Source organism: Carassius auratus, chromosome 35 (assembly GCF_003368295.1).
Source record: "Carassius auratus strain Wakin chromosome 35, ASM336829v1, whole genome shotgun sequence".
NCBI classification, from domain to species: domain Eukaryota; kingdom Metazoa; phylum Chordata; class Actinopteri; order Cypriniformes; family Cyprinidae; genus Carassius; species Carassius auratus.
Genome location: NC_039277.1, coordinates 9,523,987 through 9,547,659, shown reverse-complemented (window position 1 = coordinate 9,547,659; position 23,673 = coordinate 9,523,987). Strand labels below are relative to the sequence as shown.

At 38.5% G+C, this 23,673-nt stretch overlaps 1 protein-coding gene across 1 annotated transcript in view; it reads left to right on the top strand.

Moving 5' to 3' along the window:
* The window catches only part of LOC113054314 (protocadherin-16-like), a 96,462-nt gene extending 75,065 nt beyond the window's left edge, over nt 1-21,397 (top strand). The window contains 19 exon segments of the mRNA XM_026219775.1: nt 699-930; nt 1,435-1,671; nt 3,907-4,953; nt 5,962-6,149; nt 6,385-6,481; nt 6,675-6,832; nt 8,783-9,632; nt 10,630-10,869; nt 11,852-11,977; nt 12,435-12,644; nt 12,870-13,736; nt 14,764-14,877; nt 15,025-15,236; nt 15,557-15,708; nt 16,096-16,226; nt 16,340-16,626; nt 16,905-17,046; nt 17,368-17,408; nt 17,410-21,397. Coding sequence (XP_026075560.1) covers nt 699-930; nt 1,435-1,671; nt 3,907-4,953; nt 5,962-6,149; nt 6,385-6,481; nt 6,675-6,832; nt 8,783-9,632; nt 10,630-10,869; nt 11,852-11,977; nt 12,435-12,644; nt 12,870-13,736; nt 14,764-14,877; nt 15,025-15,236; nt 15,557-15,708; nt 16,096-16,226; nt 16,340-16,626; nt 16,905-17,046; nt 17,368-17,408; nt 17,410-19,992 — 7,914 coding nt within the window. The 3' untranslated portion in view covers nt 19,993-21,397.
* The last annotated feature ends 2,276 nt before the right edge of the window (nt 21,398-23,673 follow it).

The window sequence follows — 23,673 nt, the reverse complement described above, 5'->3', positions numbered from 1 at the left end:
TGGATGGACAGCAGCCCTAGCATTTGCCTATTTCGCCAATGCGACGGGGCAGCCCTGATTGTTTGTTAGGGTCCAAAAGTGTGAGAACACCTGGAAAATTGCTGATCATTAATACATTTGATGCACTTTTTAAGTGTTTGAGAAACCTGTTCAATTTGGAAAATTATACACTCCAGTTTTGAGAGATGAAAGCCTTAAAACTCACTTCAGAAGCATTGGGTTGATTTAAAAAAAAAAACTCCATAAGTTCTATTGTTTAGCACCTAGATGCCCAATCACATGCCCTGCTCAATTCTGTCTTCTCTCAGTTGCCAGTTACAGCAATCATGAGCTCTCTAAATGAAAAGGCACTAAAACGCAGTGTCCCAGGGGCACATTGCTGTGCATATAAATACACACATACACAAAATCATGCTATCTCCCTTTACAAGCTCCTAGCAGTGGCCGTCTTTGTTTCCCATTTCATTTATTAATGCAGCCATAAAATGCTGGCACTGATGAGCAAACAGATCCACTACATTATATACTACAGCTCACTGGCCCCTCATGACCTGGAAAGGCAATTATATCCCACTGTGACATTTTCTACTGCATTATTAAACACACAAAATCATCCAGACAGATTAGACAGTAGTGTGACATTATCTACACTCCTGTTGTTGTTATCATTAGTAATATGATATGATATTTTCCCGTAGGGAGGCCTTACATCCTCCGCCTCTGTGAAGGTATCACTGGTGGACATTAATGACAACAGACCTACATTCTACCCTGTGAACTACGCCGTCAGCTTGAGCACACAGAGCATGCCCGGGACCTCTGTTGTCAGGGTAACGGCTCACGACCCAGATGCTGGTGCAAATGGTAAAGTGACATATCACACTGTCCCTGATGGAGGATCCAGTTTCTTTACCCTCAACAAGGACACAGGTATTTCAGTTAAATCGATTTCAACTATTAATTTAGATATAGATTGATTTTTTTTTAGTTGGTTGTTTAAGTACATCAAGTTAAACTTAATGAAATTGAGAAATGCCGACTTGTCATGTAGCTGAAAAAGTTTTTTTTTTGTTTTATGTTTATATAGTTAACAGTTTATTTTAAGCATAATTTTATATTTAATATATTTTATTATTATTATTTTTAATGTAAGATTTTTTATTTTATCCATCCATCCATCCATCTATCTATATACATTTTACATTTAGGTAATAATTCACCCAAAAACGTACATTTTTGTGTGACTTTGAAAGGCCCTTATGACTTTCTTCAAGGAACAATAAATATATATTTTCTCAAATTCCAATAAACGGTTGTCAGCTTGAAAAAAGGCTGAGCAAATTTGCTCATCCGTATCCTCATGTGTAATTCTCACAGTCTTCGGGCTGTGTATATCTAATTTAATTCCATTCCCATTGCATTTTTCCCCGTAAGGTGTGATCTCGCTGTCACGCTCACTGCATGGAAAGGCCAACTCTGTCATCGCCATGGTGATCACAGCACGGGACGGAGGCGGTCTCACAGCACCTGTCAATGCCAGAGTGAACATCAGCGTTGTGGCTGGATCAGTGGCACCTCCAGTGTTCGAGCAGGCGCAGTACTTCTTCACCATCTCTGAGGACGTGCTCCGGGGTACCGAGGTTGGTGTAGTGAGGGCCAGCAGCAAGAATGGTTAGTTTCAGCTATTTCCATCTTACATCTTCTTGGAATTACCATTATATTGTCTACAAATAATCTAAAATAAGTAGCCATGTGCAGCTGCATACTTTGACACAGCTCTGCTAACCTCACTGCTTTGGCTCTCTGAAGCATAAATTGGTGTCTGTGGGACAGTCAGGGGTGCTGAAAAGCCTGATGGGGAATATTTTCACTCTCGCTGAGCCAGTTGTGCAAATAGAGCAGCAGCTGCAGCGTGAACCCCATTAAACAGTCACATCCATCACATATTCCACATATTTCTCATGTTGCTGGAATTATTATTTGTTGATGTATATTTTCTGATAGTGCCGGCATATGTTGGGATGTTTAATGAAAAATGATGGGGAATTCTATAGGATGTACCTGTCTGTACTAGGGATGCACTGATATTACAATTCTGGCTGGTAGTGATAAGATGATAATGTGAAGCATGATTCATGAATGGCTGATAACTGATAAATTACCTGTATTTAAATTTGATAGTATTTTATCTAAATACATTTTAAATAAAACACTAAAAACACAGTACACGTAGCATGGGATTTTAACTAATATAATAAATAAAAAGAAAACAGATTGAATAAAACAAAATAAAAGAATAGAGCAAGCAAGTTAGAGGTCTTTACACATACACACACACATACATATACAATTGCATAATAAATGAAAATAAAATAGAATACAAAAAGATTAGAAAGGTAGTTAGATTTTTTAAAGAATAGAATTAGAATAGTGAGTGTTAAAAAAAATTATATAATAATATTATTAAAAAATTATATTTTCTTTAAAGAAATTTAGGCCTCACGCCATTATAATGTACAGTATGAAAGATGTATATTCATTTTGAGATTTGAAAAAGATTACATTTAATGGTGTTATTAAAGTATTTTTAACTTAACTTATAATTGGGCAACAAGTAAGGAATAATTGGGGAAATGTGAAAATAGTAGAAATAGGCATGCACAATTAAAAGGGGTTATATGATGCTTTTTTTAAAGATCATTATTTTGTGTATTTGGTGTAACAGAATTGTTGACATGCTTTAATGTTCAAAAACACATTATTTTTCAAATACTGTACATTATTGTAGGTCCTCTATGCCCCGCCTCTCTCATTTGTGTAATTTTCTACAAAGTCCCTCCTTCTGACAAGAGCAGTCTGCTCTGATTGGCCAGCTCACCCAGTGCATTGTGATTGGCCGAACTCCGCAAGCACTCATCAGAACTTTCCATAATCACAAGCTTCATCTTTCAAAATAAATGTGAAGACAGTTAATAATGTACTTAATTTTACCATCAGTTCGAGCTGAATGAGGAACAGAGCCGTGTGACAGACACAGTGATGAAGCTCATATGTGTTTGCAGTACACAAGCCACAGACATTTGGGCCGCATTATGCAAATATTTATACATAGTGACGTAGACATGTGGGGGCGTGTTTGAATGAGCCATTTTAGTGGGGCATGGCAGAGTCTTGACTTTGATAAAGAATATCTCTTTAGATTTGAGACTTTAGTCTTTGCAACTTTACAAATCTTATCCATGCACCAAGAGCTTGTAACAATTTTAAGAGAAAGAAAAAGTTGAAATCACATCATATGACCCCTTTAAGTAACCAGTAATATCTGATATTTATCCAATGTAATCTGATATAATATTTTTTTAAAGAAATGAATACTATTTGATTCTGAAAGAGTTTTACAATCCATTGTTACAAAAAGTTTATATTTCAAATAAGTGCATATGTTTTTTTAACTATTCATCAAGGAACCTTGAAAAATGTTTAGCAGTTTTCTCAAAAATACTAAGCAGAACAACTGTTTTCTACTTTTATAATAATAAGAAATGTTTCAAGAATGATTTCTGAAGAATCACATGACACTTAAAACTGGAGTAATGATGCTGAAAATCACAAGAATGAATTACATTTTAAAATATATTAGAATAGAAAGCAGTTATTTTAAGTTATAACATTTCACAAGATGTTTGATCAAATAAATGCTGCCTTGATGAGCATAGTTAAAAAATAAAATTTGGATGTTGGATGTTTAAATCACTCAAAGGATGATCCATGAATCACCACCATTGTTTCCTTGAATTTCTGTATGAAAACTGTCTTTGTAATAAATTTAGAAAGCCACTTTAGATTGAATCATCTGCTAAATAACTGCTTATATATCTTAGTTATCCCATCTCTTCCTTGCTCCAGGAGTCTTTAAGGATGTCACCTACACTATCTCTGCTGGGGATCCAGATGGTTATTTCATGGTTGATCCAGAAACTGGAGCGCTCAGAACAAGCCTTCCTCTGGACCATGAGTCACGACCCTTTTACAACTTAGAAATTCAAGCTCGCAGTGGTTCCCCTCCAGCTTTTGGAGAGACTCGCGTTCGAGTCACCATTGCAGATGTGAATGATAACGCCCCCATATTTTTCCCGTCATCGTCTGAGTCTCTGCTCCTAGCAGAAGCCACAAAAATGGGTACTGTGGTGTACCGCGTACAGGCGGAGGACCTCGACTCCGGCCCTAACGGACAGCTGAGCTTTGACCTGATGTCTGCCGGAGTGCAGCGCACATTTGGCGTGGAGCGTAGTAGTGGGGAAATCCGGCTAATTGGGAGTCTGTCGTATGACAGCGTACCTCGCTATGACCTCCAAGTGATTGCAAAAGACAGTGGTGCACCTCAGCTCAGCGCTACGTTCAGCCTGGTGGTTCACATCCAGGCGGAGAACGGCCAGGGTCCTGTGTTTGACACAATGACCTACCGTGTGGAACTGAAGGAGAACACGCCACTCAGCACAAACTTCTTACAGGTCCGGGCGCTCAATAGAGATCCCAATGGAAATGGAGGGTCGTCCAAAGGTTCCACATTATCTTCCACAATTGCATACCGGCTCCGGCCTGATGGGGACGCAGCAGGTTTTGGGATTGCCCCGGACAGTGGATGGCTGTTTGTTAAGAGTGCTTTAGACCGTGAGGCCAAGGATATTTACCTGTTGACTGTGCTCGCCACCTCTGGAAGCGGCCAGATGGGGAAGACCGGCAGCGCGACAGTGAGGGTTTCTGTCACAGATGAAAATGATAATTCTCCTCGTTTCTCTCAGGAGAGAGTGTTCTTGGCAGTGAGAGAGAACTTGCCTGCGGGAACTGGTTTCGGGAGGGTGTCTGCTACCGACCGCGACGCTGGTCTCAACAGCCGCCTTGCATACAGATTGCTCCACACGGACCGCTTCTTCCAAATCAATTCCCAGACTGGTGAGCTGGAACACAAACCTGCAAAAACATTTATTTATACATTTAGAACATTTTCTAGATGAGGGATTTTCAAGCTTTTTTACACATAATATGGTTCTTAAAAAGGCAGCTATATATTTTATGTATAAAGACCCATTAGTGTGAAAAATAGGTAAAATTGTGGAAACTTTAGATATTTTTTTTTCTACTCACCATAAAAGTACTTTTAAATGTATTTTATCTTAAGAAAAACTAAACTTTGCCTATCAATAAACTAAAATAATTGTACGGAGCCCCACACATGACATACAGGGAAAAATATAAGGCTAAGTCATGTGCACGATTTACTAATTCATTCCCTCAATGTACTAAAACGAGCTCACGATTACTATTGCTTTCTCTCGATTTACTATTGCGTTCACTTGATTTATAAATTGTGGGCACATTTTAGTAAATTGAGGGAACGAATTAGTCAATTGTGCGCACAATTTATTTATTTTTTCTTGCATGGCATGCACGGGGCTCCATATAATTGAGATTATAATCTCCAACAGAAAATATTCCAGGTTTGGAAAACAGTTTTGTTTTGTTTTGTTTTGTTTTCATTCTGGGCATGGTTGAAAATCCCTCTCTAGACTCTTCATTAACTGTTATTTTAGAATTATTTATATACTGTATACTTTTAAAAGTATTTATGAATATTTTTTATTAGATTTTATTTTTATATTTTCAGTATTTTGTAATGTGCTTTTGGTCATTTTTTATTATTATCTTTTAATTTTTTTTACTTTTGTATTTCTATTTAGATTTCATTTATTTTTATTGCGGGTTTCATAATTAAAGTACTTAAACTTTATTTGTCCAAGACCAAATTTCTGATTTTCATAATTAAAAAAAAAAATCTAATATTTATAGGTAATTTATTTCACTTTTTTTAAAAATAGTTTTAGTTGACAGTAACTTCACAGAAAATCATTTGCAAGCATTCTAGACTGAGTATTCTGACTAACTCAAACATTTCACGTGTAGGTGAAATCAGTACCAGAGCGGCTCTAGACCGTGAGCAACAGTCCAGTTATCAGCTCATTGTGGTGGTTCAGGACGGTGGTACCCCTCCACGTAGTGCCACCGGAACAGCCCATATCACAGTGCTGGATGAGAACGACAACGCACCAGCATTCAGCCACACACAGCCTGGCAGGGAGAATCTCATTCAGGCAAGAAACAGACTGGCACAGACTATATTTAAAGCTTTAAATCAGTGTGTCATAACATAGGTGCTTGTGTTTATTAAAGCGCAGTTCACACATCATAAAAACATCATTACATCTGTACATAATATCTTGCAAAAATTGTTTATGTGACCTTGGATTTGTTCCCGCTCTTGAAGTTGTTTGTATCAAGTATAAGCAGGCAGACTGTGTTGTTTAAAACTTGCTTGATGTTTTCCAGGTTCAGGAGGGTCTTCCTGCCGATTCTTTATTAGGAACTCTACACGCTAAAGACCCAGATGAGGGAGAGAATGGCACTATTTTCTACTCATTATCAGGTAAACAAAAAGCTAGAATATTTCATAAGTTTTGGGTCTTCTTATTGCCCGAGGATGTTATTGCAAAATGGTAAACCTGTAAAACTTAACATGTCCTTACAGTTGTCTTTGTGCCCAATGTGATGTATTGTACATATAATTATACTACCATATTTGTCTATATTTATGCTTCCATTTGTCCTTGCTGTTTAAGGCTCTAGAGCGGAACGTTTCTCCTTGAACCCAAACACTGGAGAGCTGCGCTCCTCTTCCTCCCTGAGGCGAGCTGAAAAGGCAGAGTACAGCTTCACCGTCACTGCCACGGACCGTGGTGCTCCATCTCAGAGCTCTTCAGCTGCCTTACTTATACAGGTGAGACTATACAGGCACTTTTTAAATCATCACTTTCAATGTTGGAATCAAGGTAAGCATGTAAGACCCGTGATCTAGTGGTGATGCTACATGTTGGACTTTGGTGCTCATGCAGGAGATGCAGGTTTAAATCTGGCTTACGTCATGCCACTAGCTCCCTCTTCTTTATAATTTCTCCTTTTTAGAGTTTCTATAGTTAAAATCTAAAATGGAAAAAAATTCAAGCAAAGCCAATAGCTCACATTTAACCATATTTGTGTAGCATCAAGAAGCCATTAGTTTAGTTTAGTTTAGTTTAGTTTAGTTTAGTTTATACTCCAACTTTTGACCAGAAACTGAGTGTAACTGAAGTCTTAAAAAATTAACAATGTTATTATATATTATAGTATTATATACAGTATTATTTATTATATATACTATTAAGGTCTTATTTATAAATATTTTAGAATTAGCTTTTTTTTGTAATTTCATGTAATTTTAAGTAATTTTATGTGCTTTTGTCATTTTTATTTTATTTTATTTTATTTTATCTTTTCTGCCCGTGCAAAACTTTCCGATAGGTGTTGTGTGTCGTTGCCAAGGCGCCTGTACTTTAGTTTTTTTAGCAGATTTTGGCTGGTTGCTTCAAGTCATAAGACTGCCCTTAATTAATTTTTTTTAGTTAATCTGCCAAAATCTTGCTGCATGAGCACCAATATGGACAAGTCATCTTTCACTGTGCCAAACTATCATCATACTTACAGTCCCCTGAGCTGTGGCATCATTATTCAAGCAGGGAAATGAGCTGTGACCCAGAGGCCAGCTCCTGCCTATGCAAACACAAACACCTCAAAACTCCCAGAATTATTTCCTGTTCCAGAGGAACGGACTGTAACACAAAACCCTTAATTAATCCCAACACTCAGCATGGAACTGCGTGAATCAGAAATGTCAAACTATATCTTTGACAATAGGATAATTTCAACGGTTTTTCATTCCAACGTAAAAGAATCCGTATTCTAAAGAGTTTGTTCTCTGCAGAATGATTCTTGCCAGTTCTGTTTTTTTTTAAGCTAAACATCTTTAGTGCTTTTACAGATGTGATTTCAAAAAAGGAGTTGGAGGCTAATTGTAGAGTGTGCGGTTGCATGTGATTTCTGTTCTTTCTGTTTGTATGGGGAAGATGAGAGTGAGAGGGAGACAGAGGGAGAATGCACCTTTGAAATCAAGTGTTCCCAGATGGCTCTGATGAGGCCCAGCTGTGGTTCCCCATGATCAAACAGAAAGCTGTAAACCTCGGTAGCGCTAAAGCCGATATGCCCGCACTGTAGCTTCTCAAGATAATATTTTACATACCATCAGTAATGTCAGCTTCAGTTTGAAAGTCCAGTGTACTTTGCACCTAAAAAAGAGTCCAGAGATTGATCAGTGTCAATCCTTATGTTGCTTTCCTTCCTGTGATCCGGTGTGTGTGTAGTGTTTAGTTTTTACATGGGGATAATAGTATGAAAGGCTTCACCTGTCAGCCATTTTCCAGCATTTACTGTACTTCAAGGACTTGAGAAATAATATCACGGGCCTTTAATGTGGCATGTTCACTCCATTTTATTCTCTCAGTATTGAAAGAAGTCTTTAATGGTAACCAAGGCTGCATTTATAAAAACAGTAAAAACAGTAACATTGTGAAATGTTGTTATGGTTCAAAAGAATAGTTTTGTTGTTGTTGTTGTTGTTGTTGTTGTAATAAACATTTCTTATTATTATCAATGTCAAAAACAGATTCTTTGAATGGAAAGTTCAGCATTTATATAAAGAATAGAAATCTTCTCTAAAATTACAAATGTCTTGACTGACACTTGTTGTCAATTATTTGGAAAGTTTCATAGTTCAAGGAGGTGTATTGTAAAATATACTAGTTGAGCTTAAAAAGCAACTAACTTTCTTCTGAAATCTTTGGTTTCCAATCTGTAGGTCATTGGCTCTACAAAGACTCCTCCAAATCCCAACACCTTATCCATGACTCTCAACTCAGTGGAGGGAGCCAAGCCAGGCTCTGTTATTGGCTCAGTTAGAGCACATGACCAGCGTGAAATGACCTTAAACGGTCAGGTGACCTACCTTGTAGTGGGAGGCACAGATCATGAAGGAACCTTTATGGTTGACCGTCTCACTGGAGATGTTTACTTGGCTAGAGAGCTGGATTATGAAAAAGGGTCACGGTATACTCTACAGATCGAAGTGGACGATTTCTCCAAGGCCTATCCAACCTCTCACATGGTTCAGCTGGAAATCAACGTGAAGGATAGTAATGACCACGCACCAGAGTTTCCAGAAGATCCAGTAACTATTGTTATTCCTGAGAACATACAAGCTGGCTCCTCCATTTACACCTTCCAGGCGGCTGATAAAGATGGCAGTGGACCCAACAGCGAGATACGTTATTCTATCCAACATCAGTGGCCTGACATCCCAGATCTCTTTAGTCTTGATCCCGTCACAGGAGTCTTAAAACTAGGCCGAGAGATGGACCATGAGGAGACCTCCAGCCTGATCCTGGTGGTACATGCAAAGGATTCAACCTTGGACCCCAAACAGAGACTCTGGGGATCGGTGACGTCACGAGTGTTCGTCACCGATGAGAATGACAACGCTCCGATCTTCAGCTCCCCGACTGCTGTTAGTGTGATGGAAGACCAGCCGGTGGGGTTCGTCCTGCTTTACGTCATCGCCCGGGATGCAGACCAGGGTGAAAACGGCCGAGTGTCCTACAGGATCATGTCAGGAAACACAGCAGGGCGGTTCGGCCTCAGCCTGAACAGTGGTAAGAATCATGATTTCATTCTATTTGAAAAACATTGTTTTCTCACACCAAGCTGCTTACGGGCCATTCGCTCAAATCCAGAAGTAATTTAGCAGAACAGATACTATACTTGAACAGTTATTCATGGGAGTGCACTTTGATTTTGGCCCGTCAACCGCACCTCTTGCCGATGGAAAGATGCATGTTTTAGTTTGAAATTCCTCTCGTTCTCCAAGAATACAACCATTTACAGCTCACGCAAAATTAGATTAAATAGACAAAGTAACCTAATCGACTGAACAGCTGTAGTCAATTATTCGTCCATTATTGTCAGATGGTTTATGATGTAGGTTAGGATTTCATTTATGTTCTAAATAAGCGTATACTATATACTAGGTATATAAAAGTTGGGTTGAAGCACACAATAAAGTCACAGCTGATATTAGCCAGACATTGAGGAGAAAGTCTTCAAACTCTTTGGACACTTTAAGTAGGTCTAGAGATGGAAGTTAAGCACAAGACCAGAGCTACCGTATTCAGAAGCAGAAGCCAGCTCAAACATCTCAATGATGTGTTTAAAACGAGTGTTTGTTGGACTATAAATAAAAAAAGGAGGCCGCACACAGACTTCTCGCAAACACACAATAATATTTCGCAGTCAGCAAGCAGTCAAGTTGCCATATCGACCACAGGGGTGTGTTTATCCTGAGTGACCCTCGCCTGCGGTCTTGTTGGTGACAACATTGCAGAGAGGTATAGATGGAAAGGTTTAGAATGGACTCTTCAACAGCTTTCTTCATTGGTCTTCATACCAGAAAGTCAGCAAAAAGCTTCATTCTCAAATTCCTTGTAGAGAGTGGAGTAGCTAGAGTGGAGCTTTAACATATAATGATATATTACAAATATGCATAATATAAAACAGAGCAGCTACCTGACCTCGGTCATACGTTTCCAGTCACAGGGCGAACGATCACAAGGCCATCTGCAGCAGATTTACAGATGTTTTTCTCTTCTTCAGGCTCTCTCTCAATCCTCAAACCTCTGGATCGTGAGGAACAGGAGAGCTACAACCTTACCATAGTCGCTGAGGATCATGGGATACCTCAGCATTCCACCACTCAGGTGCTTTCCATCCAGGTGATTGACGTGAATGATGAAGCACCATGGTTTGAACTCAGTGAATTTGAAGCCCAAATCAAAGAGAACAAGCCAGCAGGAACTAGCATTCTGAAGGTCTCCGCCTCAGACCGGGATCACGGTGAGGAATAGTTGATTAATTCCTGCAATAATCCATGTGTTAAATGAGCCTTTACTTCTAAAAAGAATCACCTACATTTTGGGCTAGTCCAACCTTTTGGAAATTCATGATCTGTGTCTGAAATCTTCGCCATCTGGTTAAAGCAGTTGTGTTGTGCTGCGGTGAGGGCAGTGTTTTTTTTAGCGCTTCCTGTGGCGGGTATGAGGGACTCATTCTCAGCCCCCTGGGCTCAGTGAGAGAGTATGAAGGAGAGATTGTTAAGACATTCTTCAGGAAGCTTTAATTGAGTAAGCAGGTGCTCGTACCAAAGCTCGCTGACTTTGCACGCAATCTGGCACCCGTATGGTTTGGTCCACACTTAACACTTGTGTGGACCACAACTCGGGGGCTGAATCAGCAAAATGAACTACTAATGAAACCAGTATTAAATCCAAGATCAAAAGGTTTGAACCTGGATGTTATATGACATGTTACTTCTGTTTTAATTCACATCAGGTTGTTTACTTCCTGTACACATTCTAACTCGGAAAGGAAGGGAAGACTACTCATATTACTTTTGTACAGTATAATACAGTATAAATACTGTGCATTTGTGCAAATTTTCAGAATTACCTTATATTTGCCACTTGACAGAATACTGTGTCCCACAATGCAATGCACCTGATTTGATCTACCATGATTTTTAACATCTCTCTTTTGACTTGTAATTTGATCTGACTGTCAAAAGACATAAAAAAATCCTGAAAATATTTAAATAAAAGTTCAATAATATATTTAGGTCCATTATTACTATTAAAATAATTAAAATATTTAATTGGTAATTTATTTGTAATAACTAAATGCCACTCATATCAACATGACTAAGGAAAATGTAGTATAGAAATGTTTGAAAGGTTTCACTTTACTGTGTAGTATTCAGAAGCCAGTTTGCTAGTATTTGATTCTGATCATTATTGATTATATATTTCTATTTTTGTCGCAGGCACTAATGGCTTGGTAATTTACGGTGGTGTGACTGAGGATGGATTCACAATTAATGCAGAGACGGGTGTGATATCTGTAACTCAGGTTCTAGACAGGGAACTTCAGGACCACTACACTGTAACAGGTACATAAACACAGTTAGGATCTGCAAATAATATGGCTAAAACTGTGTCATTTTAGGATTATCTGTTATAGTATTTATTAATATTGAATTAAATTTTCAATTATTTTATTTTATGATATGTATTTTAATTTTAGTTAATATTTTAGTTTTGTGTGCTTTTATTTTTTTATTTAGTTTTAAATACAATTTTAGTGATTCAGCTTAAATAAAAATTAGACATTTAGAAATACATTTTTTTGTTTTATTATTTATTATTTACGTTTTTCATCTAATATTTATATTATTTTAGCTTTATTTAAATTATCGAAAGCGATTCATTTTAGTTAATAACAACACTATTATTATTTATTTGTTATATTATTATTATATTATTATTATTAAAATATTATTTTCTCTAATTATAATTTCTAATATTATTCAACTTAACAATCCTCTTTATATCTTGTGTATGCAATAGTTTATGCAAAAGACGGAGGCATGCCCCCTAACTTTGCCAAGGCTAAGGTGCACATCACAGTTCTGGATGAGAATGATAATGCTCCTGCTTTCGGGCAGCAGCATTACAGTCTAGAAGTGCCTGAGAACCAAGAGCCTGTGGAGCTGTTCACCCTCAAAGCCACAGACCTGGACACCGGAGAGAGTGGACAACTGGAATATAAGATCACTGGTAAAACATTTTGGATATTTAGATAATGTATGTATAGAGGTACATGTAGAAGAGCATCTACAGTGTATTACAAACCAGATTTAGTCTTTAAGTTAAAACACACTGCATTTTGAATTACATGTGTTCAAGGCATTTTTGTTCACATTTCAGGCTTGTTTCTTATAAAAAGAGGATCCAGTCTGCTTGATTGTTAACAAATGCTGTGTCTGTATGTTGCAATTCTAGCTGGGGACCCAGATGGTGACTTCAGACTTGATGGTTTTTCTGGAGCTCTGTCTACCTCAAGACCTCTGGACAGAGAGCGGAAGAACAGTTATTCTTTGAAAGTGGTGGTTCAAGATCACGGGAGCCCCTCTCTGAGCAGCACAGCCACTCTGGACATCTCAGTCCTTGATGTAAACGACAACAGCCCTAAGTTTGGAAGCAGTAGCTACACCGTCGATGTCTCAGAAGATGCTGCTGTAGGTTCGTTGGTGCTGGATGCGACAGCAACAGATATGGATGAGGGCGAAAATGGCCAAATCTTATACTTCCTTAGTCAGGAAGCCAAAGGTTCATTCACAGTACATCCAGACACGGGGCGGATCACTACCGCAGCACCTCTGGACCGAGAGAAAAGAGCTTCTTACACCTTCCAAGTGTATGCGGTTGACCTGTCACCTGCCGAACCCCGCAACACCACAGCCCAGGTCACCGTCACCATCCTGGATGTCAACGACAATGCACCATTCTTCATCCAGGACCCGCTGATTATCAACGTGTCCAGTGGAAGTGTGTCCATGCATCAGGTGGTGGCCACCATGAGAGGAGAAGATAAGGACTTCGGAGCCAACGGGTCAGTGTTCTACCGGTTTGCAATGCCAGTCAGAGGATTTGCTATTAACTCACTAACAGGGGAGATCCAGACCACCGAGAAGCTCCAGAGCCTGACGCAAACCCAGCGCACTCTCATAGTGGAGGCCATGGACCAGGGCAGTCCTCCCCAGTCTTCTCTGGGGGTGGTGATCGTCTATGTGAAGGAGCAAGATTACAAGGGCATTCGATTCTCTCGCACCACCAGAGATGTTAGCATACAGGAGAATGCAGCTAAAGGTAAGCAGAGAATTTACAGTAAAAATTATTTAAAAAAATAAGCGTGCTGATAGCTTGGTAGATTTATATTGTTATAAAAAGCAATATTTGTTTTCCTTTACAGTCCATTTCATGGAAAAAAGTTTGATGATATTATCATTTTATAAAATAAATTACAATATAACAAATAAATAATGAAGATGATTAAAGTCAACATCAGCCTTGTTTTACTTTCTTAATACATGTTTCTGATCATATTGTAGAAATAGAAATGAAATAATTTTGACAGTTGTTTTAGCTGACATCATCACAGCCAAGAACCTTTATGATGGGAAAATAATGTTAATTAACCTATATATATATATATATATATATTTATTTATTTATTTTATAAAATTACAATAATTATCATAAATAGCACTTACTGAAAATACTGAAAATAGATGAATGCGTAATTTGCATAATGCATAATTTTATAATAATATAATTTAATACCAATTAATTTAATACAGATTATGACAGTAATAGCAAATGACAGATCAAAAAAAGAAATTCCACTGGGACACAACATGCTATTTTTTCATGATCCAATCAATTCCAGTTGGATAATATTACTGTAGGCCCCACCCTCCTTTTTTATTTATTTTATTTATTGATATCCTGTTTCAGAAAAACACATTACAAGTTTATATAAGCAAAATGGGTTGAAAAATCCACTTCATGTTGATTCTTTATACAAACAGTTATCAACTTTCATTAAGTTACATGTATAAAACCCATCTTCTCACACTGCATTGCAAAAATATACAGACCATTTCAATTATTATAATAAATCCTAAACTAAAAGCTATTCTTTGTGGTTTCTTCATTACAAAGCACTGGCATGAGGCAGTTGAAAACTTTTGCAATGAGCTGCATGATGAAACTGTAGCATTGTATTTCAGCACTCACTGGCACAGTCAGTTTTGTTAGGCACTGAAAGTCAATCCATCAGTTTAAGTCAATGTAGCAGAAGAGGATTGAGTTTTTTGTGTATTTTTACGCACAGGCACTGCAGTCGCCCAGGCTCAGGCTCAACACCCTGACGGCACCCGCGACGGCATCTCTTACAGCATCTTCAGTGGAAACAGATACCATTCCTTCAGCATCAGCTCCAGTACAGGTCAGATGGGAAACCTGTGAAATATGAAAACAGCATAGCTTTGAACAAAATGCATGCATGAACTCATCAGAAAGTTGAAAAATAATATTGATTATTTACAATGCCAGCGAGCTGACCTACTTCACTGGATTATTGGTGCTTTCATAGGTGAAATCTGGGTACAGAGCTCAAATGGCCTGGATTTTGAGGACACTCCAAGACTCCGTCTAGTGGTGAAGGCTGAAACTACATCCTCAAGCTCCTTCATGGCTGTCAACCTGATTCTTCAGGATGTCAATGACAATCTACCCCGATTCCAGCTGCAGAACTATGTGGCTTATATGCATGAAGCACAGGGCTATGACTTTCCCATCATTCAGGTAAGTGGTTTCTTATTTTCTGGTATTTCTAAAAAGTCTAAGGTAATTGAAAACATACTGGGGAAAGTATTAAAACAAAAATGTTCTACAGATAAATTTAATAATTTTTTTTTTTGCCACACTAGCCAATTACAGGAGAGTTAAGAAAATGTACCCTTGAAAATTATATTATTTTTGTTAGCCATACAAACCATTAAATTACTTACCTGTTTTTTCGGCACCCGTTTCTGACATAATGTCCGTAAGTGTGAGATTTAAACCATTATGTTGGAGTTCCTTATAAAGTTACCAAAAATGTTGTATGTTTTCGCATACATTAGGTTGTGGCAGAGGATGTTGACCAGGGTCAGAATGGTCAGGTGACTTACTCCATTGAGTCTTCGAGTCAAAGTGGCCTTTTCAAGATTGACCCTCTGACCGGCAGCCTCACAACCACGGCCATTATGGACCGAGAAATCTGGACACAGGCAAAGTGAGTGTATATCATATTTGCTCAGCCAGTGAATCAGTGCTGTGCCGGTCTTTAATTTCCTTCTGTTTCATGAAATGTAACTGTCCTTCCAGAGTTATTTACTTTGTGTGTGTAATATGTTCAAGCCCTCGTAGTTTTTTTTTTACCTCATGTTCTTTGTTTCTGAAATGTTCCCCGTCTCCTATAAAGCTGTGTGCTTTTAATTTACTACATTTTTGGTCTGTTAGTGCTTTTGGATAGTTGTACGAATGTTTTTTCTGAAAACAGAAGACATTGTTTGTTCTCTCTCTCTCTTGATCCCCAAAAGAAACTGAACAGACACATCTAGCACATGATGTATGTTAGGAAAAATTCATTTAATCCTTTATTTTATCTTATTTGAATCAGGCTGGTGATAAAAGCCAGTGATCGTGGCAGCCCTAAACTAGTAGGCACTGCCACCATTACAGTGATTATTGTTGACCTCAATGACAACAGTCCCACCATCCCAGTGCCACGAGAAATTAGAGTGCCAGAAAGTAAGTGAACTTACTGATGACCTATTACTTTTTAACCTTGAAAGACATGATATCAAGCACTTTGATTATTGTACTTGTATCTGAATGTTTATGTCCTTGTGTCCCACTTACAGACTCTCTTATCGGTACTGAGATCACCCTGGTTACGGGAAATGATGTGGATTCTGGCCCAGTGCTGTCTTACTCTTTACAGCTGGACGCTTCATCACAGGGAAAATTTGATATCCATCGTTACAATGGCCGTGTGTCTCTGACAGCACCACTGGACTTTGAGGAGAGGACATGGTACACGTTGACTATTCGAGCTTCAGATTCAAAGCACCAGAGTGAAGCCAATTTAACTGTCTTGGTGGAGGACATAAATGATAATGCACCTACTTTTACACAAGATCTATATCAGGTGATGTTTCTTTCTTTCTACAATTTAAAGTATTTTAAAACAATACGTATCTCTGGGATAAATAAAGGTTTATTTGCTACAATGTTCGTATTATTTTAAAAAGTTAATGTATTAGGATGGTAAAATACATAAATATATAAAAGAATAAATATACACCAGAATAAAGAGTTGCTGTTGTCATTATGCATTTAGCAGATGCTTTTATTCAAAATGACATCACTGTGAATACAGGAAAAAGCATGCCAAGTAACAGCTGCTTTGTTGACTTTGGTTTCCAGGTAACACTTCCAGAACATTCCCCATCAGGCAGTCCTGTTATCACAGTAACAGCAACAGATCGAGATTCAGGAGAAAATGGAAAGGTCACCTATCGAGTGGTGTCTTCAACGAGGGATGGGTTTAACATTGATCCTAAAAATGGTATAAGCTCAGTGTTTATACTAAGCATGTTGATCGTTTTGGCAGTGGCTATTTACACAATTGAAAGAATGTATACTGTATGTTTTTTATATAAAGTGTGAATAGTGGTAGATAAATATGCAATAATTATAAGTAGCAACAGCAAGTGCAATAAGTAGTAGATGCTATTTGCATAAAGTGGTGTGTGGAGTTAAATGAAAACTGCCTCTACCAACAAGGTCAGCTGCACTTAGTTTAAATAGCCACACCCTCTAGTTTAAGAATGTAGTTTATATTTAAAGCATTAACATAGTTGTAAAAACACTTCCAATGTCTTTACAGGTACCCTTTTCATCAGACAGAAAGCAGAATTTGACCCGGAGCAGGCCCTCTGTGAGTGTAGTCATTGAAGCTCGTGATGGGGGGTCTCCACCTCTGTCATCTTCTGCTACAGTCCAAGTTCAGCTGATAGACGTCAATGATAATGCCCCCATATTCCACCAGATGGAGTACAAAGCCACAGTGTCTGAAGACCAGTTACCTGGAGCCACGATCCTGACATTAGAGGCAGTAGATGGCGACCTATCTCAGGAAAACTGTGGTTTTGATTTTGCAATTGCCAGTGGGAATGTTGGAAATGCTTTTCAGATTGAGAGCAGTGTTCGTTTCATAGAGGGCCATGGCTTTCAAACTGTAGGAACCCTGATCCTGGCGGAGCGACTGGATTTTGAGGCATCGTCACGCTATAACCTCACCATTGCGGTCTCGGATCGTGGTGTTCCTCAACGTAGCTCCAGCGTACCAGCCATCATCACAGTCACTGATGTGAATGACAACCCTCCTGTCTTTGGCAGAGCTGAGTACATTGTGTCTTTGAGTGAGGGGGCAGCTGCTGGTACAGAAATCTTACGTGTGACTGCAACTGATCCTGATTCAGCTCCCTATGCAGAGGTCCAGTACAGCATCAGCTCTGGAGATGAGCTGAAACTCTTCTCTTTGGATCAGTGGACTGGGGCACTGAGGCTTCAAAGGCCTTTGGACAGAGAGAGCCGGACTTCTCATGTTGTTATAGTACAAGCCTCGGATGGCCATGGTCATTTTGCCTTGGCTCCTATTAGTGTAGAGGTAAAGGACATCAATGACAACAGACCTTACTTTCCCATTGCTACATTAACGGCCAGTATCCGAGAGAACCAGCCGCCTAACTCTGCTGTGACTGTGTTACATGCAATCGATTATGATACAGGAGTTTATGGACAGCTTAAGTATTATTTGATGGACCACTCTGGCCTAGGTAAAGACCTCTTCTTGGTGGATTCAAACTCGGGAGAAGTTCGTACCAGGCAAATATTTGATTTTGAGAAGGTGAAGTCATTTAACTTCATTGCTTTAGCTGTGGATGCAGGCAACAACTCGGCTACTGTCACAGTGCAGGTCTATGTAACAGGAGAGGATGAGTATGATCCAGTTTTCACCACTTCAGACTTGTCCTTTGAGGTACCAGAGGGAGCCCAAAAAGGTCAGAGCATTGGGCAAGTACAGGCCAATGATGAGGATGGTGGGGTGGATGGAATTGTACTTTACTCCATCCCCAATTCCTCTCCTTATTTTGATGTGAATAAGACCACCGGTGTTATCTACCTAAAGATGGACAACTCTGGCAGCTCAAGCGGAGGGAGTGGCTCGAAGAGGGAAACCCGCCTAATGACTATAGATGTGACTGCCCACAGCCCTCTTGACACCTCAAGAGTAGCTTCCGCTCAGGTCACCATTGACGTAACCAACACCTCCTTTGGCCTTGCAACAGACCTTAACGTCCTTCTTGTGAGCATAATTGCTGCCTCTCTTGGAGTAATAGTCTTGTTAGTCATAATTGCTGTAGTCCTTTATCTAGTAAGATCAAAGCGCAAAAAGAAAGGACAAGACACTGGGAACAGTACCGTGTCTTCAGGCACAGCTTTGCAGAAGTTGGATGAGCCTAAACCCGCAGGGGGCAACAGGATCTATCATCAGGCACTACCTGGATACACAGGTGATGAGGTAGGAACTGGTGGAGGCTCCTACACTCGAGGAGGATCCCTAGATCCTTCTCACTCCAGCGGACGGGGATCTGCCGAAGCAGCAGAAGATGACGAAATCCGTATGATCAATGAGTACCCAAGAGTTGCAAGCATCACCTCCTCCATGCAAGAGCACATCTCTGCCAGGGGCCCTGATTCAGGTATTCAGCAGGATGCAGACCAACTCTCTGATATTTCTTGTGAACCAGGGCCACTTGATGCAAGCCAGTGGTTTAAAACTAAGAAACTTGGGAGCATTAGTGGGAGCCTCAGTGGTACCCTACTCTCTGGTCAGCTCCCAGTGTACAGAGATGAAGGTGGGGGCTACCTTGGAGTAGGTCGTGGGTTAAATATTTCCCACCCGAAAGATTACGCTTTCCCTGAGGATGGTAAACCCTCGGTTGATGGCTCCCTCACAGCCATAGTTGCAAGTGATGAGGAACTGCGAGGCAGCTACAACTGGGACTACCTTCTCAACTGGTGCCCTCAGTTCCAACCCTTAGCCAGTGTCTTTACAGAGATTGCCAGGCTAAAAGATGAGAGCTTACCTCCCAATAATCCACGCAGACCCTTCCAACCCAAAGTTAAGACAGATCCCAAGCCAAGAATTGACCCTCCACCCCTCATTACCTCAGTGGCTCATCCAGGAGCCAAATCTGTTCCACCTAAACCTGCCATAGCACGGACGTTCCACCACTTAACATCCCTAAGACGTTCACCTATAAGCCATGAGGGCTCCATCTCCTCTGCAGCCATGTCTCCAAGTTTCTCCCCTTCACTGTCCCCACTTGCTGCACGGTCCCCAGCTGTCTCCCCATTTGGTGTCACTCAAGGTCCCTCAGCCTCCATCATCAGCACCACAGAGCACTCTCTGGAGCACAGTGATGAGGCTGAGATGAGGATTTAAAGCAACATTGTACTCCATTTTGTGGAGGACATTTTGTCTTTTGATAAGACATACAGTATTAGTCGCTCTTAGCAATGTTGTATACCTGGAGAGACAGTCGCTCAGCCACGACAGTGACGCAGGTGTCTGGTAACTGAAAGGGTAAAAACATTGTTCAGCAACGTTACCCTTCTTCAGAGCCACCGCAGTGTTGATATGAGTTGTGTGTTGCTTTGTTTTGTCTCACTGGCTGGCCAGGGAGGCAAGACGTTGACTGCTCCTTTTGTTTGTTTCTTTTTATACTGATGACTCAAACAGCTTTGAAACTCCAGTGTTTTGTTAAATCCATACAAAATAGCTGCTATTGTCATACTTTGTAGACCGCAATGAAAACTCTATATGAACTCAAACTGATGTCATTATGTATGTTTGTTTATGACTGGGAGATGGTTTTCTTTTTTTCTATCTTTCTTGTTTTTTTACAGTGCTATTTACATGTTTTTTTTTTTTTTTTTTTAAATGAAGGATTTGCCATTGCTTTGAATGAAGTTCTTACATTTTAGAGATATTCTTTGTATGTATATGTATGCCAGCCATAATAAGTGTATTATCATTGTATAGTGTCTAGGATCACCATACTGTGCTTTTGTGAAATTGTGTGACACTTGTAATGTGAATGATTGGAAGATTGTTGTATTTTATTATTTATAAACAGAAAACCTGAAAGTGTTGAAACTTCCCATGTTTCATAGTGTTGTATTATAGGCCTTTTGAAGTTGTATTCTCCCTTCCCCTTTGAACTAGAATTTTAGCATCTTAGCTAATTTATTGTTAAAACAAAAATAAAAGACAGGGCCATACTTTTTTCGGCTCATCTGGACCTTTCTCTTCTTTATGTAAATAGTTTCTCACAAAACAGCAGCTCTGTTACACTGTTTCTGCTGCTTATTCTGACAATAATTTTTTAAAAAAAGTTTTGTATACGTCTACGTAAATTATGGTTAGTCCATTGGTAAATTTCACCTGGGATGCAGTTTATATACCTTTCAGAATAAAGTGAATCAAATGGACCTTCTTTTGTAATAGGCAGTGAATGGTTTCTGTGTTGAGAATAAGCTTCAGAAGTGCCATGCCGATTTTTTATCTCACATCCTCCTCTGTGGAAAGCAATTTAAGCATTTGAATGACCTTCCAGAGATGTTTTGTTGTGTCTGGTGCATGCATGATACCGCCACTGCCTCAAGTGTAACTGACCCCTGTTCAGCACCCAGAAAAGTTGCAAGGAAAAAAGGGGCCTACTATTTCTGAAGACTGTCTTACACTATTCACTTTAAAAGTTGACATTTAATTGTCTCTTAGTCTGCTTTCCGGCAGCAGTACAGTTTAAATCATCTGTACGTATTTAAATTAAATATTAAATTCCTACTGATTTCTTTTGTCAAACCTGAGTCTTTTGTCTTCCTTCCTCCAAGTTTAAATAAATATGTGGATGGGGAGTTACAAAGTAATCTGGCTTTTAGGGAAAAAAAGAAACATGAGAGGTCGGAGTCAAATTTGTCCTTCATTAAAAAGCGATTTGAGAGAATCCAGTATGTTGCAAAGACCTAGACTAAAGCCGGGCCTCAGGCTATGTATAACCAGAGACAGGGTGTTGCCATTCTTAAATCAGTTGCAGCTATGAAGACATATTTCCTCAAATTATATTTGTCCATACAAAAAGAAAATAACATGGATATTGCTAATTATGCAGCATAGGAATTAGCCAAATCAAATAGCTATGACTTATATTTGCTATAATCATGTTGTTTGTGCAAGGCAATCACTCATGCATACTCCTTGTCATGTCAAATACCTATCCAATTGTAGTTGTAGTCTTTTGTAGTTGTAGAACAATTGTAGTCTGTCACTGAGGCAGTATCCTCGAAAGATATTCCTTTGTATATCTTATTTACACCGAAAAGCTGCATATTGGAACCTAATTACAAAGATACTGCCCCGGGAACAAGCTATTGTAGTTTTTTCGGACAGTATACATGAAACTGTAGCGCTGAAACCAAAAAGCTCTCAATTTTTCTTTGTTTCTACCATATTGAGTTTTCTGATCCCCTGCTGTGAAGTTGTTGTTGGTAGAGATTCATCTCTTCTCCATCTCTGTGCTATGCATGTCTATAACTGATTTACACCATCCCAGATATCACAAAGAAACAACAGTCTCACTAGTTTGCACAGTCAGTGACTTAAAAACACTGCATATAAGCATTGTGACCTGTGGCACATAGTGTGTAGCTCTGTTATCAAGATCTGTTATCAAGTCTAGTTACTACACAGGTTGTACATTTTACTGCTTTCTGCTGTTTTATATTAGGCTGTTTATTCCTTTTTGCAACATTTCAAATTCTCATTGTTTGCATGTGGAGATGTTTATCTACATACTGGTCATCTAGCCTTTAGTACACAGTACATGTCTTTTAAATTGCGTTTGAATTAGTATAGCTATCATAACCTGAGTTTTCCATTTAGCTGTCATTAGATGTGAGTCTGTTTTGGCATGAGCGCTTTTTGGTGACTTGGTGGATCAAAAGACCCAAAAATCTTGACAAATAAAAGGATAGAGTGGACGTATTCAGCATACTACAGCATTGAGATAATAGATATCTCGTGTTAAAAAAAAAAAAAAAAAGAATCATGGGAAACAATTACAGCTCATATTTGCATTTCACAGACCTTAGTAGTCTAGAATTTCTTCTGTTTGTAAAAAAAAATATTTTTAGACTGTTTTAGTCTGTCATTATTTAAGGGTGCTGAAGGATTTGGGGCAATTTTCTGGTATGTCTTCCCATTTTTCTTACCATAATTTACAGCCAATGCTGCCGAACACTTTTGAAGAATATTTTTAACATGCTGCCATTTTTATTTAGTTTTATTATTTATATAAATATTTTATTATTTTTATTATTATTATTATTAATTAATAAAATACATTGTATTTCTCTGCAACTAAATGGGTATAATTAGGCATATTTCAAGCTTTTCCCATTGAAGATTGTGTAGATAAGAATAATAATGAACGTTAACAGACAGTGCATCCTTCATTCCACTGTGACACCATCCTCAGAAAGATACATATTGTGTCTGTGAGTCCAAGAGTAAACCTCTGGTTTAGATATTAACCTGCTTGTTTTTTTTGTTTTTTTTTTTTTTTTATCAGTAAAATTAGTGGGCAGTTTTTGCATTTTTAAGATTTATAATTTCTTAAATGCTTTGGTAAAAAAACAAGGGAAGTCTCTAAAGCTCCATTTAAGTGGAAAATACACTTCAAAGAAAGATCCCGCACTTTTAGACTTGGCTATTAAAACAAGTCTGCTATTCCCATCAGATCCAATGTAATGTTCCCTTCATTCCTCACAGAAAAAAAATAAAAATAAATTAACGTAACTTTCAATGATTAGAATTGCTCTGCGAAGTCAAAATTACTTAAGTAGTAATATATATATATATATATATATATATATATATATATATATATATATATATATATATATATATATATATATATATATATATATATATATATATATATATATATATATATATATATATATATATATATATTCCATATAGGCTAACTTGATAGATGTGTCAAAGTGAGGGTTTTCCTATTTGGAGAATAAGAGACATGGAAGAGGACTGAGAAAGGTTATA